Below are 16,190 nucleotides of genomic sequence, written 5' to 3'. Positions count from 1 at the left end.
GGCTCACCTGACAAGATCAGGTTACTAACTATCCTTCACTCATTTTTTTACAGCTAAATCTCAGCATGATCAAAATATGAAATGATGCTCTAAACATGCGGAAAATTGTGCTTTGAATCACAAGCAGAAATACAAATATTCTGATGCAAATCATGTGCAATACATTCTTCAGAATTAAGATTTTCACAAGGCATGAAGATGAAAAATGCAAGTCAGTCTAATATGTTCTAGATGATAACATGTCACTAAATTATGAGCATTAAAAAGTCATATAAAAGATATTTTTGCACTAATTTGTCAAATTAAGGGTCATCCACATCACATAAAACCACCAAACACCTCAGAAGACAACAGACCTTCTTTTCTTTATTGTATGTGAGGCCCCAGTTGGATAGAAACTATACATTCCCTCACTTTATTAAGTTTCATATTAGTAGGTAAAGAGGCTTTATTTCATGCACAAAGTCACAAAGCCTTATGGGTATTGTTTAAGCATGTAACTTTGAAGGGGCTGTGTTGGGTTTCATCATTTGCCTCCAGGAAAGGGCCACAGCACCTCAGCCACAAAAAGTGAATTGTTTCATGCAAACTGAAGCAGCCCCACCAAAGTGGCATTGACCTTGTTTCCATCCAATCCCAAAACAGTGTTGTGACCACACGGCGGTCATGTTCACCATATATAGAGCCAACTGCTCTCTGATCCTAAACCAGCAAAGAGATTGAGGAGGTAAGATCCAGGTTTAGATACCAACAAAGTTTCCTTGACTGACAGCATTGGATTATATGTCCAAATTGGGCCTCAGTGGATTTATTTTCATCTGAATTGTGCTGGATTTGACATCTGTGTGTTTGCCTCAGCTTTTCCACAGAGGGCAGAGCAGTGAGATGGCTTTATTCAGCTTCCTCATTCTGACTTCCCTGTGTATTGCGGGCCGAGAGGCCCTCAGCCTATCTGAGTGCGAAGCTTTTGCCAGACGACCAAGTAAGACGATCATGACCTTCAATCTCATGCTTTTGTTTTGACCGAAGGGTCATATTGATTTTAGTTCAGGTGTAGACCTTTGAGGGGGCTGTATTGATTTTAGTTTTGCTTCCCATTGAATCACCACAACTAAAAGTATGTTAATTGCATTGGTAAATATGTGTTTACAGCAGAATGAGGTTGAAACAGGTATGATTAACTAAATATTTATGATTTTATTCATCAAGGTGGTCGAGATCTTTTATTTTGTTTTCAGATAAAATGTTGGAATTTTTAAATGTATTTTAAAATGTTAATTACAGGCGCTTCTGTCCATGTATGCACCATATTTTTTCATAAAATTTTTCACACAATTCCTCCATCTGAGTTTAAATTAGTTAAATTCTATTAAAATTAGTAAAAATCCTATTTTTATCTTTCAATATCACCATCAGAATACACTGATATCGCAGTGGTGTGTGGCACATCTGCCATCGACCTGGCTATTCAAATCTGTCCGGCCATCTACACCGGATACAACGCGAGTTTACTGATCCTCAACCGTATCCGGGACAATGTGGACTGTCAGGGGAAGCTTGACACCTCTGTGGCGCCTCCTGTGGTGAGATTCAGCTTCCCCATCACAGAAGGAAACGCCTGTGGGAGTAACTTCTTGGTGAGTATTGCATCAGTGTTGTTTCCTGATTTCAAGTCATGATGGATGATGATGATGATGATGATGCATGTTAACCTTGGCTGAGGAGAGAGTTAGAGAAGATTTGGAAAACTAAAAGAGAATCTGAGTTCTGTGTTCAGGTTCAGGTAAGCAAAAGGTTAAAAAGAGAGCACTCACTAGGTGGAAAGTCATAAGTGGATTTCAGCCAAAGATACATGAGGTCAATCAGTCTGCTCATTAATTCAGTCACATGCAATCACACAAGCTTCCTTTTCTGAGGAGAGTTATTCCATTTTCTTGCTGCGATTTCATCACTGCTGCCTGCTGCGCCACAGACGTTAGCCAACATTTATTTTTAACTATTTCTTAAAAAAATCATGTTTCCACTAAATAATTTCTCAGACAACGAGCGCACCAGGGACGGGAATATTCTCAGACTTCTCCAACATCCAGACCGTCAATGTCAGCGGAGTGGTCCGATCTTTCGACCCCACCATCGGGACCATCACCTACAATGCAGAGCTCAAGTATTACTATTCATGTGCCTACCCACTGGAGTATCTCATCAACAACACCCAGGTGGATGTGTAAGTGAAAACATACAATGATACCAAGGTTGAAAGGAAGAATTGTAGAATTTCTAATACTTCACATGCATGATCACTTTTCTTTCCTCCTTTGCAGGTCATCCTCCTCCATTGCTTTGAAGGACAACAATGGGAGCTTCATTAGCACCCTCAGCATGGCCTTGTACCAGGTGACACCCAGCATCTCTCTCACATACATACCCTCATATCTGCCTGGCACTGCAGTGCTGTAGCAGCTGTAACTCTAGAAGATTAATCTTATGTAAGAGCTTGTATAATGTTTTATCTTAAGTGTTAACTTGCCTTCCTTTGCCAGGATATAAATTACACCACGCCCCTTGTAATGCCAGCTCTGGGCATCGAGCTGAGGACAAAAATCTACGTAGAGGTGGTTGCATCCAACCTGACATCCCAGTAAGAACCTTCATCATTACACATCATCACACCTGCAGCTTTTCTTTGTCTGGTTGAGACCTGGGCCTGTATTTATCAAACTTAATAAGAATTACACTTTCTCAAGAGTCACTGTGAAGAATAAGACACATTTATCAAGTGGCTCACTTCTACTTGCAGCAAAGTAAAAGATTACCACGATTAATCACATGTGCGCTCTGAGTAGGAAAAGCCAGCCTGAGGCATTGATTAACCCTACCATATCTACCATTTGAGTTCTTTTAAAAATAGATGTACCTTTTACTCTGTTATTCTGCAAAAGAACATGTGGTTTCATTTTATTTGTTTGAAATCCTTAATATCTCCAGTAGCAATTATTGTAAATGTCAAATTAAAAACAATCTTTTTTTAAGGTTTAATAAGGATGAAATAATTGGAAATTTGCCAAAATTGAAACAAAACTGAAACCAGACTGGAGCAGGAAATAAATTCTGTTGGTATAGAATTTAGTGCAGACAATGGGAATGCACTGAAAGTGATTGCAAACACCTAACTTGAAGATCCCATCCAGACATGTTTTAGGACATCCTCTGCCTGGAATAATAAATTGTGTCTGACATGTTTGTTTGTTTGTTTTAGTTACCATGTTAAATATTCTTAAAATAGCACCTTTGCCTTCTATATCATTAAAAATCCAGAAACTATGACTTTGCAGATATGTTTCATTTAAAAAGTTTAACTGCTGAATGGAAGATGTCTCCTACTTCACTGAAAAGTCTGTTTTTAGTGTATGTGCACTGGAAGCTTCAAGTTTCCACATTTCACTTGTGTAAGGTGCATACCGGCCCTCCATTTGTCCAGACTAGTTGTGCACAGAGAAACTTTCCACTCTCAGCAGATGAATGTGAAAGAAGTCTTCGAGTGTCAAACTTTGCACATACATCATTCTGCACAGTGAAGCTCAAACATCCAACTGTAGGAACAAGAAGAAAAACATATTTTGACAGGAGGGGTGCAAAAAATGGGTTCAAATGTTATTAATAATTTATTATGACCAACGATATTTAATGCATTCACTCCAAAACATGTGTCAGTATATGCTCACTTCAGTTTCTTTACTGCAGTCAATCTTAACCTATCTTTAGAGACTACTGGAGCTCTCTTAAATTTAAGCATTTCCATTTCATAAGAAATTTGATGAGCGGCTTTTATTCTTAAGTTTGTGCATGGAAGTACAACTTTTATCTTTCTTAAGTCCAAAATTCTACTTTTAGCAGTTTGATAAATACAGGTCCTGGATGTTGGTAAGTTATGGATGGCTGCATGCAAGCGAATGGCTAGACAAAAAAAAAAAAAGGTTTTCCATTTCTCCTAGTTTCCAACCACATGTATCTTGATAGATTGTAAATTTGAGGATTCCACCTGTGACCTGGAGTCTCTGACTCGGTGCTGGGGACCTCATTCTTTCTCCACAGGTACTTTGTTCTCCTGGACCGGTGCTACGCCTCGGTGTCTCCGCAGCCCTCCAACTCCACCTCCTTTAATCTGTTTGTCTCGTAAGTCAAAGAGCAAAAAACTCACTCAAACTGACACTATACTGCTGTCTACTTTTAGTAACTTTTGAATTTCTTCCCGTCATTCAAGGCTTGATAACGAGTTCAGTCTTTCGGTTCAGCAGTCCAGCTTTAAATTTAAACCTTTTCACATATCTGCAGGTTTTCCTCTCTTCCATGTAATAAGAACGCAAGCTACCTGTAAATCCAAAGGGAGCCCTAGTCTTGATTTCATCTCCCTGCCTTTCTATCATTAATACACTGCCTGTATGTATCCATGTCATGTGCAAACGGGGCACTTGTGAGGTTCGCCTTTTATTGAAAGGTGCTCCATAGATCAGCTGACTACCATGCTGGAGAACGGGGATAGCCAAAAGGCCCGCTTCTACTTCTCGGCATTCCGCTTCATCGAGCAGCAGAATGAGACCATCTCCACCTACTATCTGCACTGCATCACCCGACTCTGCGAGCGCAGCACCTGCAGCACCTTCAAGGTAGGAATAAGGCGCCACATGCATTTAAAGCAGAAATTTTCAATTCCAGCTAGATCCTCAACTCGTGTCTCTTCATCTGGTTTGATCCACAGCAATGCAACAGGAAGAGAAGGAGTGTGGAGACCACTGTTGTCCAGGAGAGCATCACAGAGCCATCTGTGCTCACAGTGGCTATAAGGGCCAAGAGAGAGAGCCGTATGTTCCGTCTGTCTGTTTGTGCAAAAGTGTAGTTTAAGGAGTCAGTCAAAAGATCTGCACACTGTACTGATAGCTCCCAGCAGATTCAATAAAGCAATGTTTTAATTAACAGAAGTCATCATCAGACATTGTCAAGTAATCACCACAGAACAGAAAAAGATATATATAAAGAGACACAAACAAAAATTCTCATCTGCACAATAAATATGAAGCTGCAGCCAGGAGAGAGTTAGCTTAGCTTAGCATAAAGACTGGAAAAAGAGTGGAAACAGCTAGCCTGGCTCTGTTTAAACGCAAAAAAAAATCTGCCTAATGGCGTCTCAAAAGTTTGTTAATTTACCTGTTGTATTTGGTTTGTTTAATCCATACAAAAAACAAAAGTTGTGGTCAATCAAGTTGTGGTTTTACAGGGGGTCATGTGCCAGACTGTTTCTTGAGTCAGGAGCAGTGGCTGCCCAGCAACCTCACAGTAATGACATGACTCCAGTAAGTAAGTGCCCCTGGCCATAAAATAGCTTGGAAAAATAACCACCAACAGAAACCACAATGTGCCTTTTTTACACTTTTGTACAGATTAAACAAACAACATATAATGTGTTAATTAATGAGCTGTTGAAATGCTTGTAGGTGGATCGTGTAATCTACATCAGAAAAAAAATCAATGAAATGTAAAACATAAATAACAGAAATGATACAGAAATGAGAAATAGTAATTAGAAAAATAATTTGACTCCTGCCTTCAATTTGTTTTCTTCAAAGTGTGTGCTCTGTTTGTCAAATGTTTAATGAGTTTAACCCCTCATCACTGCCTGATTTCTTGCTTCTGCTCTTTCTCTGTATAATTAAATAAATATTTTTCCAATATTTCAATATATTTTGCTGAATGTTTATCCCTCATAATGAAATACTGACTCTTCCCATCTTTCTTGCAGCCATTCTGTCCAAAGAAGAGGGTAAGTATGTTTTTTTATTCACTTGACTGCTATGAGAACAACCATTCACAAAGTTTTTACTAATTAGATTCCTTCAGAATGAAAAGCATTTCTTATCTGCAGCAAGTCATAACGTCTTCTGTTGTCTGCTGGAATAATGCATCCCATTTTGGTGTCACTCTCATTTGTGCACAGCGCTGTCTGGTGGCCAGTCTGATGGCAAGGGCACGTCTGTTGGTCTGGGAATTGCTGTGGCTGTCCTCATTGTGATAGGGATGGCAGCCATTTTGATGGCTGCATCCTTTTATCGAAAGCTGAAGCGGCTAAGCTAGCAGCAGCACCATAATGTTGATGAACGGAGGGTCAGCACAAGCTCAATGACATGATGAGTTAAATTCACATACTGGTGGAGGTGCATAATGTATGTAGGACTCTGCTTTACTAAATTAAACTATTGATTGTAGCACTTAATGTTTCTTCCCAATCCTTCACAGACTGTTACAAGTTATGGAAGGTGAAGTCTGAATAACGCACTTATCATGATGCAAAACAAAGACAGAAAGGTAGAAAGGAAGGAAGAAAGAAAGAACTCTTTAGCAGGGTTGAAGCAAAAAATGATGCATTAAATTTGGTTTGTTGCCAGTGTGTAAATATTCTTTGATTCAAATACTCAGACTTCTCATTGATATAACATACAGATATGAATTATGAACATGAATGACAAAGACAGTGGATTGCACACCTTGTAACAATTTTTAATCTACTTTTGATGCTTTTACAAACAGTATAGATTGTATTTGTGAAAGCCAGAGCTGACTCAGTTTGATTGGGCTGCTGTAATTCTAACTGTTGCATGTTATATGTAGAAAAGCATGTGTAATTCATTAAATTCTAGATGTAAAATATGTGTGCCATTACCCTACATTGTGTCACAAACTCACATGGTGTCACATTAAATGCAACGACACCATGAGAATGAGCGGATAAATGTAGTTATTTATTTGCAGAGTTTGCTTGTTTGAATGATGTATTCAAGCATTCAGGGGAATTTACTTAGTTTCAACACTTGTAATAATGTATACAACACTGTGGCAAATGTTCTGAGAAAGTTTGTACATTTCCAAGAAGTGAATGATTGCTGCTGTGTATATATGTAACATTTTTTTCATGTCACACATGCATTATTACTATTAAAACTTGCAGGACATGAAACAAGAGGGTATGTCTTCCAACAGCAGACACTCACCTACCGCCTACAGTATACGCTGCATGCAGTGAGCAACAGTCCTATGTTAGAGTGCACCTCACAGCCCACGTGAAACAATCCCTGACATACAAGAACACTTTGATTATCTGCGGTTCAGTCTGGGAATTTAAGGGATATGAAAAGGATTAATTCATCAAACTGGGTATAACTGGCACACACTTCTATGCTGTTTTTTAACTGGAGGAATGTAGATCGTACAAAAAGTGGAGCTCTTCAGTATGAATATGAGTATTTCAAATTCACACTTTCAGGAGTTTCCTTCAGTTTGAGGTTTGATGTGCTCTGCTTTGGAAGCACAGCGGATAAGAGAAAGTTTGTGTTAAGGTTGTGTAATGATGTTTTTGTAATGACTCTCCACTAGAGGGTGTCTAATCACCATTTTTTAATCTCATTATTTGAGGGCTTTTCACTACTGTTGTGATTTTTAGGTTTACCTGTCCACAGCGGCATGAATTAATACATTTTGTGGATAGTTAAGCAACCAGAAATATATAAAACAGTGCCTGAAATCAAGACATTTAATGGATAAATTTCAATCAAGATTAGAATTGTTGCTGCGCAACACATTTCTCTTCAAAGCTAGTTATTGTAAGCAGCTCCATGGAGAGCCCACAAGCTGCTTGTATTCCTAGTTTATGTGGTCATGAAGAAGGTAAAGTCAATGATTTTCTGAGTGATCCAGCGCGAAGTGAGATGTCTTCTCCTGTACACCATAAAATGAACAAGCAAAGCAATCAGCTGGCTTGACAAATGATCTAATTACGAGTTTCTGTATTGTTAAGTAGGCCATGACAAACTCCATGACAGACGACCCACTTTGTAACTCGGGGGGGATAAATCAGCTGAGCTGGGAGGTAGTGCTCCATTAGGACTGCAGTAACTGTATGTTCGGGATAAATCCCCCTTTTATGAGTTCCCTGTAATTTAATTAAACCAACAGGGATAAACGCATGCTCCGTCGCTCTCTAATGGTGTGGACATTAACCTTTGGATCCAGCTGCTTTGCCCTCTAAAATGTTAACAGCCTTGGGAGCTGGAGTGAACAGCAGCTAAAAATTGGCACTTGCCGGTTAGGCTATGTTGCTCCTGACAGTGCATATATTAATATATCTTCATATTAAAAGTTGACTCATATCGTGATTCAACTCTGTAAGCAGCATTTGTAATGCTGCCATTAAAACTGTTTATTTCATACTGTTATCTGCAAAAGACATGAAATCTCTGTCTGTGAGGATAAAATCATGCTCTGCAATTCATTTTTCTATTATTGGCCTTAATGTTTTGGTCGGTTTTGTTCTCAGCTGAAAGAATAATTGTCCTGTCATTTAAATTCTAATTAATATGCATATGAGTCTGTCTGTAGGCTATACATTAGGTTTAGTAGACAGCACAATCATGAAAAATTGATGGACCAGCTGTAATTTAGCTCTGGCATATGAACATGAGAAGTCTTGGAATATGATGACTTTGAATAAACAGTGTCAGAGTCGTGCTAATGGGATGATGTGATGTGCTAATGTGCCAAAAAATAAAGCTGGGACAAGAATAAAGGCAGGTAAATGTGAAAAACTTTACAAAGGTAAGACTATACTGGACTGCTGAGCAGGCGAAGTCACACTGGAAGGTCGTTCCATTAACCTTTTGTAATGAGACAGTGAAGCTGGGAAACTGCTGGCAAAGTGTAATGTCATGTTCCTGTCATATCAGAGGAAGCAGAAGAAGAACGGGACAGGACAGCATTTCTTTGTGACATCCTGCTTGTATTTAAAGGAATAGTTCGATGTTTAGGGGAATACATAACAGCATAAAGACTGGAAGCAGGGAGAGCAGCTATCCTAACTCTGTCCAAAAATGAGGCCTACCAGCACCGCTAAAGCTTACTAATTAAAAAATAATATTTTGTTCATTTAATGCATGCCACAACTGAAGTGTAAACATGATAGCACCTTTGGACAGAGCTAGACTAGTTATTTCCCTGTTTCTAGTATTTAAGCTAACTGCCTCACAATTAACTCTCTGCAAGAAAGCCAAAAAGTTAATTAGCTAGCTTTGGAGAGTGGATTTTGTTACCTTTGGATACAGCCAAGCTACATGTGTCCCCCTGTTTCCCTTTCCATATTCAGAACTGGCTCCAGCTTAGCAGTTAGATTCAGCTGACGGACAGACAGCGATATCGATCTCCTCATCTTCCCAAAATATTGAGAAAAAGCTGTAATTATGACTAGGAAAGTTTTTATGACTAGGAGAACCTACTGTTCATATTCTGACCCATCACAGTATTCTCATAATTTTTTATTCATTAATACCGTATCAATCATTAATAAATGGGTCGTTAATCCTTAATTAAACTTCGAGGGAGCAGAAAGAATATATTCTTTATTTGTTTATGCAGAAAAAACAGTCACAGTCACAAATATATTATGGTCCTAAGTTAAATAAAAAGGAGAACAGCCAACATGATTTCAATGAATTTTATTGAATGTGAAGAATGCAGTGACATTTTTTTAATTGTGATTTTTGAATTTTTGAATAAATACAGGTCAAATTTAACGTGGAACACTCTCTATGTTTTAAAATGTATATCAGCTGCACAAAAATACAATTTTATATATTCTGGGAAAAGTCTAACAGAAGGCTACAGAAGTCTAACAAAAGGCTAACAGAAAGGTGAAAAGCTGAAAATGGGTCAAATTTTACCTGTAGGTTACAATATGTAAGGGTTCATTAATAACATGTAAGTGCCAGTAAACCCATCTGTCGTTCAATGTGGATAAACCTTAATTTAAGGGATATTGTGTTACATTGTTAATGCACAGTATTGTTTAAACTCTCACACAATCATAAGTTGTTAAATACGGAAATCTTTTCCATGTCTACCATCCATATGTCCTGATGCAGCAAGAGCCAGGCTAGTTGTCTCCTTATTTCCAGTCTTAATGCCAAGCTACGCTAACCATTTCATATTTCCCAAAATGCCAAACTATTCCTACTTTGCCCACATTACTAAATCCAAAGTGGAGGACGGAGCCTGTAGAGAAATACCATATATCCAACCTCTGATTTCAACAAGGACTTGACCAGGTTTTGCAGTCAGCAGCTGGTGTTCATCTGATACAGTATGAATACAGCATATGCCCAAGTGTAAGTATAGCATCAGTGCAGTCAGTGTATGTGAAGGGGCTGTGTTAGTGTGGGTCCAATTAGTGTTGAGAGAGGGAGTGGGGAAGGGTGAATGTAGGACATTAGAAGACACTGTTGAGCCTTCAGGGGGTGTTGTGGGATAAAGTCAACGAACTCACATTGCTGGTGCTCACTTGACCATAAATGTCTTACAAGTGAAGATTATTTCCAATCACTGATCACTGCAAAATAAAGAGAAATCAAGAGGAGAGAAAGAAAGTCTGAGTCTATCATGAAGACAGTTTGATTGACATGTTGCTAGAAGCATCATATGTGATGAGTGAGTATGTGAGCTTGAGCCTCTGATTAGCATTCATTTTCAAAAGTAAATCAGTTGCCTTGGAGATTCAGGCTCAGACTTACAACTTCAGGGAAAGAACTGGTATATTTTGGGAAGGAGAGAGTAAACTCAGAGCCAATCAGATTCCAGTGAGATCATCTCAGTAAAATGCCAACAATGAAATTAGTTATGAGAACACATTCAAACTAAAAAATGCAATTCCTGTGAAAAATATGTGTGAATGACGGCTGAAATAAAAATTGCATTGCTGAAAATGCAGAAATCTGTATCTTTTTTTAAAAAAACAAACAAAAAAAAAAAAACCTTGTCGCACCACCCACAGGTCAAATTGTATCAAATGCTACAGACTTGTTCAGCATCTCCATCTGTACAACTTTGCTGGATTTGGTTACCATGGAATATTACTTTGAAGAGATATAGGTGGTGTTTCACTAATGGCCACAAGGTGGGGCTATTGGCACCATGACTCAATATGTCGTGCACATTCTCATAGAGAACTTGTGTACCGAGTTTCATTTTATTAAAGACAACAGAATTGTAGAAATATCATGTTATAATATTACAGTAGCGCCCCCTATGGGTAGAACTGTATTAAAAGTTACACACTTGTGAAGTATGGCTGTATGTACAACATTCCCAAATTTGGTTGCAATCGAATTTAGCATTGCAGAGTTATGACCAGTTAAGTGCATCAGGCCACGCCTTCAAATTTTTGTTTTATTTGGGGGCATCTACATATGGTATGAACCAAGTTTAGTGAATATTAGATGAAATGTGTGCCAACAGAAGCAAAAACTGTGTTTAACCAAAATGTGGAATGCAGAATTTTTTTCCAGGCGCAAATGGGCATGGCCTATATCAGTTGAATTGGCATCGTCCAAGAAACACACTGTGTAACTATTGTTTTGATAGGCCTCACGATTCATGAGTTATTAGCCAAAACATAAAACACGTAATAACTGACCACAAGGTGGTGCTATTGGTACCATATTTGAATTTGTCAAGCATTTCCACATGGGACTCCTGTATGTGAAGTATGAATACTTTAGTACTTTTAGTTTTTGAGATATCAACTTTCAGACATTCCTCCCATACACTTTACATTGTAAATTTTGATATTCAAAAATATATATATAAAATCACTGGAATATGCTAGAAAGAAGAAAAGCATGAATGTCCTTAAAGAGCTGAACATTTTGATATTTGAATGGTGTCTGTAGCTGAAAGTATGCAGAAATAGTTAGCGATCGAAAAACATACAGAAGAATAAATAAAGCTTTGAAGAACAATAGTGTGAATACTGACAAGCAATAATGAAAGCAAGAAAATTGTAAGTCACTATTATTGAAATTAGTACCAAAATACATTTTCGAAATGTGTTTCAATTTGTGGATTTGACGAGCTCCTCAGCTCTAAATGAGTGCAATCAGTTCTCTGATTGCTAAGATTAGCAGGGAAATTTTGCAGCAGAAAAAAGGTAATGACACAAAGTGATGAATGTTCATTTGAGAAATAAATTATATTTAATTTTAGTTACCTTTGAGGCCCATGAAATACATTTTTACATCTTTTTTCATGTGAAACCAAATGTTCATAAACAAACTATGTTTGCCTCAATTTCAGGTTCTGATTAGAAATTTGGGCTGTGGTGTGATACTGAAAATTAAACCATTTAAAGTAAATTACTTAAATGGCAAGTCTGATGATATTATATAGTTTTCTTATTGTCAACAAACCCAAACTCTTTTGAAAAGACCAAAACTAAATTAATTGATCCTACTAATTGTCTGTGCAGCAAAGCCTGATATAGATAACTTCCATTATCCAAAAACTATTAAAAACCCATCAGTAAGCCACAAAGTTGCCCTTGGTTTCTTTATTACAGTAAACATGGACACTGTAGTTTATTTTGAGTCCCACTATCACACCCACAATCCCACATACACCATTCTACTGATGTAAATACAAAAACGTGTATTAATCTGCAGCTAAAAATAGTTCCCTAAAAAATGCACAATTTTCTCCTGTTTGAGTTAAAAGCAAAGCTAAAGAGTGACAAAAACCACAATGTCCAGCTATTTTAGGAAATTATTTTTCCTTTTTAAAAAAATGAAAATATGAATTTATGACCTTCAAAGATTCTGTCTTCAGTAGAAAAGAACAGGGCTGGGGAAGTTGGAAAGTATTGAGAGACGGAATAACACATGTTCGTCTTCTAATGGGATGTGTTGACATTAACAAAAATACAGAATATCACCAACTTTAATTCTTTAATATCTGAATCTGCATTAATTGTTTTGGTTTTTTTTTGGGGGGGGGGGGGGGGGGGTGGCCTCTTGGGGGGAAGCACAACAAGCTGTAAACACAACATCAACAACATATTAAGACCTAATACAGTTGTTATGGCAGCTATGTTAGCAAACAAAAGCAAATTACATATCCAGTAGACACAAAGCAACATTAACATGCTTTTGTCCACCTCATGAATATAAGTCCAATATTCTCTCTGCTTTCAGCTTTGTGTTGGTCTCCTGAGGGAAAAATCTGCTCTTTAGCCACTAAATCCTAAGTGTTAACTAGCTAGACTTTGTCTGTCATTTGGGGCTGTAGGGGGGCTATTAAAGGCTTTTTGAAAACAGTTACCTGCTGCTGGAAATGAAGCTGATGAGTTGATGAGAGTGAACCACAACGGCAATGTTGCAGCTGTAAAACCAAAACAATACGCTGAGAGATACTAAAACACTCTCTATATCTGGGGAGATCCTAATCAGGTAAGTGAGTTTGTCACAATGTGTGACTCCTTCCATGAAATGTTGTCAGACTATATAACAATTCGAGCCTGTCAGTAGCAAAAACAAGCACTTTTAGTGGATGTACATTGACGAGGCGCTATTGCCCCCAAGGATTACATTGCAGCCTGTTTCACGGCTGGCGGCTGCAGTGCTCTCGCTCAATACTGGACCAATTTCTAAAATTGTTGTCCCCATTAGTCACTTAGATGCAAAAAGATGGGAAAATAGGGTCCAGGTTGAAAAATACAGAAGTTTCCCTTTAAATATGCCTTCAGCACCTGATTACATAACATACCATATAAAATTGCAAATAGGGGCAGGTCTGAAACAGCTTTGAGGTTTTGGTCATGCAAACTTTAGACAGAATAAAGAGAGGTAGAATGTCAAATCCCTCCAAAAGGGGGAATAATCCTATTCTGGATGAGCGGCTCCAGTCGTCCTCCATACCTGCAGTTGAAATCCTCTCAAAGGGTTTTTTCAGGACTTTTAGATTGTCAGAGTATGCATCCCTTACACCTGGTTAAGTACGAAAAAAAACTCTGGAATTTCTCTAAGAGCTGGCCACCCAAGAGAAAAGTATTAAATGTCGTCTGTGCCCGAGCACTTCAGAATCCCTGAAAGCATTGCCAAATTTACTCTGTGAGTTCAGTTTAGTCGAGTTTAAAGCTTTCTGAGAGAGAAGCCATTATCCATTATTTCTTTCTCCTTAGAATTATGGCAATTTCTATTCAAGATCATTTCTTTGCCTGCATTTGGATATTCCATTGTTGTGTCGTGAATAAATTGCCTGAAAAGTGAAAAAGGCCAGCATCACCTTGTCCCACTTCATCTTAACTTATTTGTCAAGCTGTCCATCATCCTTTCAACAGGGGGCTACTTGTTAATGATTGATGCGGCACCTCTTAATGTGATGGATGAATCGCCTGCTGCATGATGGGACAGGGGTGAGTCACCCTCCCCTGCTCCCCTCCCCCACCACTCACCGCCACTCCCTGTGTAGGGGAGACACACGCCTTGTGTCCATCGATGGAGGAACAAAGGCACATTCAATTTAAGCCCCATCAATAATGTACAGCTGAGGAGGTCTTTTGCTAAAGCGGCTCTGTAAAAGCCAGGGCATTGTTGTGGTGAGGCAATGGTTTTGACTGGTATATTATCTCAGGATCTGTACACTGAGTCATGTATCGTATCTTTTTTCTATTTATTGTTGCACGGCGGCATCACTGTGAAGTCTGAGTCCTCTTGAGCTGCTTTGTTTCTCTGGAGGCTGCAGCCTGGGCGCTGGAGAATATGTCAGAAGGAAGATAAGAAGGATGTCATAGTTTTTGATTTATCACCCATGTCAGACATTTGCACACACTGTCTATAAAAGGGAAATATGTTTACTTTAAGTAGAAGCCAGAGTGAAGCTTTTCATTTCGTGAAAAATTGCTCTTTTATATACTGTATATATTATGAAAATAAAAAAAACACACTTAAAAGCCCCATCAATAATGATAAGAGAGAGAAAGGAATAATAGAGCAAGCAAAGAAATAGAAAGTTCAGCAATCACTAAATCAACAAAAAGCAAAAAGTAATAAAACATTACATAAAATCATGAGGCTATAAAAATGATATTGTCTTTGATCTTGTTCCAGGGTTTAGGGTTCCTGATTGTAAATGCACAATCAACTTCTATTCAACCCCTTCTATCCTCAGCTCAGACTTTCAGAAGAATTGCCCCATAAAACGCTCCATGTGAGGATCTCAGGCTCTACACAATATCTAATGGCTAGTTTAAAGGTCAGCGACATAGCTTGGGGATGAACTCAGATGTGTTTTAAAGGTAATCAATAACTATGCTAAAATGGAAAGAGAAACAGTGCCACTTTCTCTTTTTTACCAGCTTAAATCTTTGCAGAAACATTGTGTAAATGGACAACAGAATGTTGTGAGTATGATATAAATGGGATGTGACAGAGGCATAAATAACAGTTTTTAGTAGATAAAAATGCTGACATGTTTCAGATTTCATAAATTTGGAAGAAGTATGATGTTTGGTTATTCAAAGACAGTTCTCAAAGATATCAATAAAATTTTCTTTCACTGAGATCTGTGAGGTGAAGCAGTGCTTTGAGCTAAATTGTAAGCATGCTAACATGCTCACAATGACAATGCTAACATGCTGATGTTAAGACGGTGCAATGTTTACCAGCTTTACTATATTAGTTCAGCAAATGTTAGCATGCTGACATTTGCTAATTAGCACTAAACACAATATGCAACTAAGATGATGGGAATGACATTAGTTTTGCAGGTCATAAACCAAAGCTCAAGGGATCTCCAAAGTTTTTATAATTCTCTCCATGGGTATCTGTAATGAATTTCAGTGGTTGAGATATTTAATTCTGAAGCAAAAATATTAACATCATGATGGCACTATAGAGGAAAGGCTTCATCCTCTGGGGACTGAATGTTTCATAGACCAAAGTGGTGGACTGGCTGACACACATTGCCATCCCTAGAGCTAAACCACTAGCATGGCTAAAAATGGGAGACAACATTATGTGACATCAGGCTGAGCCATCTGTCCGTTGTGGCAATCATATTATTGGGTCCTACGATGAGGAGCTCACATTAACGTATTAAGGTGCAACATTCAATTTTGAAGGTCATGAAGAGGGTAAAGGAGAGATTCAGCTGTTAGATGAAAAGATACAGCTGTATCATCCTCATAAGAGTGCAAGGTGAAGGTTATGTCTTAGAGTTAAGTGGCCCTAGGGTAACATAGGAAACACAAATGGACCTAAAGGGGAACCCTGCAGTGTGTTTTTCAACTGGAGAAGATCTACCGTCTCCAGCACAGAGAGAGCCAA

At 38.3% G+C, this 16,190-nt stretch overlaps 1 protein-coding gene across 1 annotated transcript; it reads left to right on the top strand.

Annotated features, from left to right (window-relative positions):
* The first annotated feature begins 862 nt into the window (after positions 1-862).
* si:ch211-229d2.5 (zona pellucida-like domain-containing protein 1) lies at positions 863-6,989 on the top strand. Its single transcript, XM_067595803.1, has 10 exons — positions 863-982; positions 1,417-1,637; positions 2,040-2,224; positions 2,322-2,394; positions 2,541-2,638; positions 4,093-4,173; positions 4,496-4,664; positions 4,757-4,859; positions 5,795-5,815; positions 5,990-6,989. Exons 1-10 carry the CDS (start codon positions 886-888, stop codon positions 6,124-6,126), a joined length of 1,185 nt encoding a protein of 394 aa, XP_067451904.1. The 5' UTR covers positions 863-885; the 3' UTR covers positions 6,127-6,989.
* The last annotated feature ends 9,201 nt before the right edge of the window (positions 6,990-16,190 follow it).

This window comes from Thunnus thynnus, chromosome 7 (assembly GCF_963924715.1).
Source record: "Thunnus thynnus chromosome 7, fThuThy2.1, whole genome shotgun sequence".
NCBI lineage: Eukaryota > Metazoa > Chordata > Actinopteri > Scombriformes > Scombridae > Thunnus > Thunnus thynnus.
The sequence above is the reverse complement of the archived record's forward strand: the minus strand, read 5'-3'. Positions and strand labels throughout refer to the sequence as shown.

Coding starts and splice junctions, on each gene's coding strand:
- si:ch211-229d2.5 (XM_067595803.1), top strand. CDS start 886: ATGGCTTTATTCAGCTTCCTCATTCTGACTTCCCTGTGTATTGCGGGC. Junction 2,225..2,321: donor AACAACACCCAGGTGGATGT/GTAAGTGAAAAC, acceptor CCTCCTTTGCAG/GTCATCCTCCTCCATTGCTT. Junction 2,395..2,540: donor TCAGCATGGCCTTGTACCAG/GTGACACCCAGC, acceptor TTCCTTTGCCAG/GATATAAATTACACCACGCC.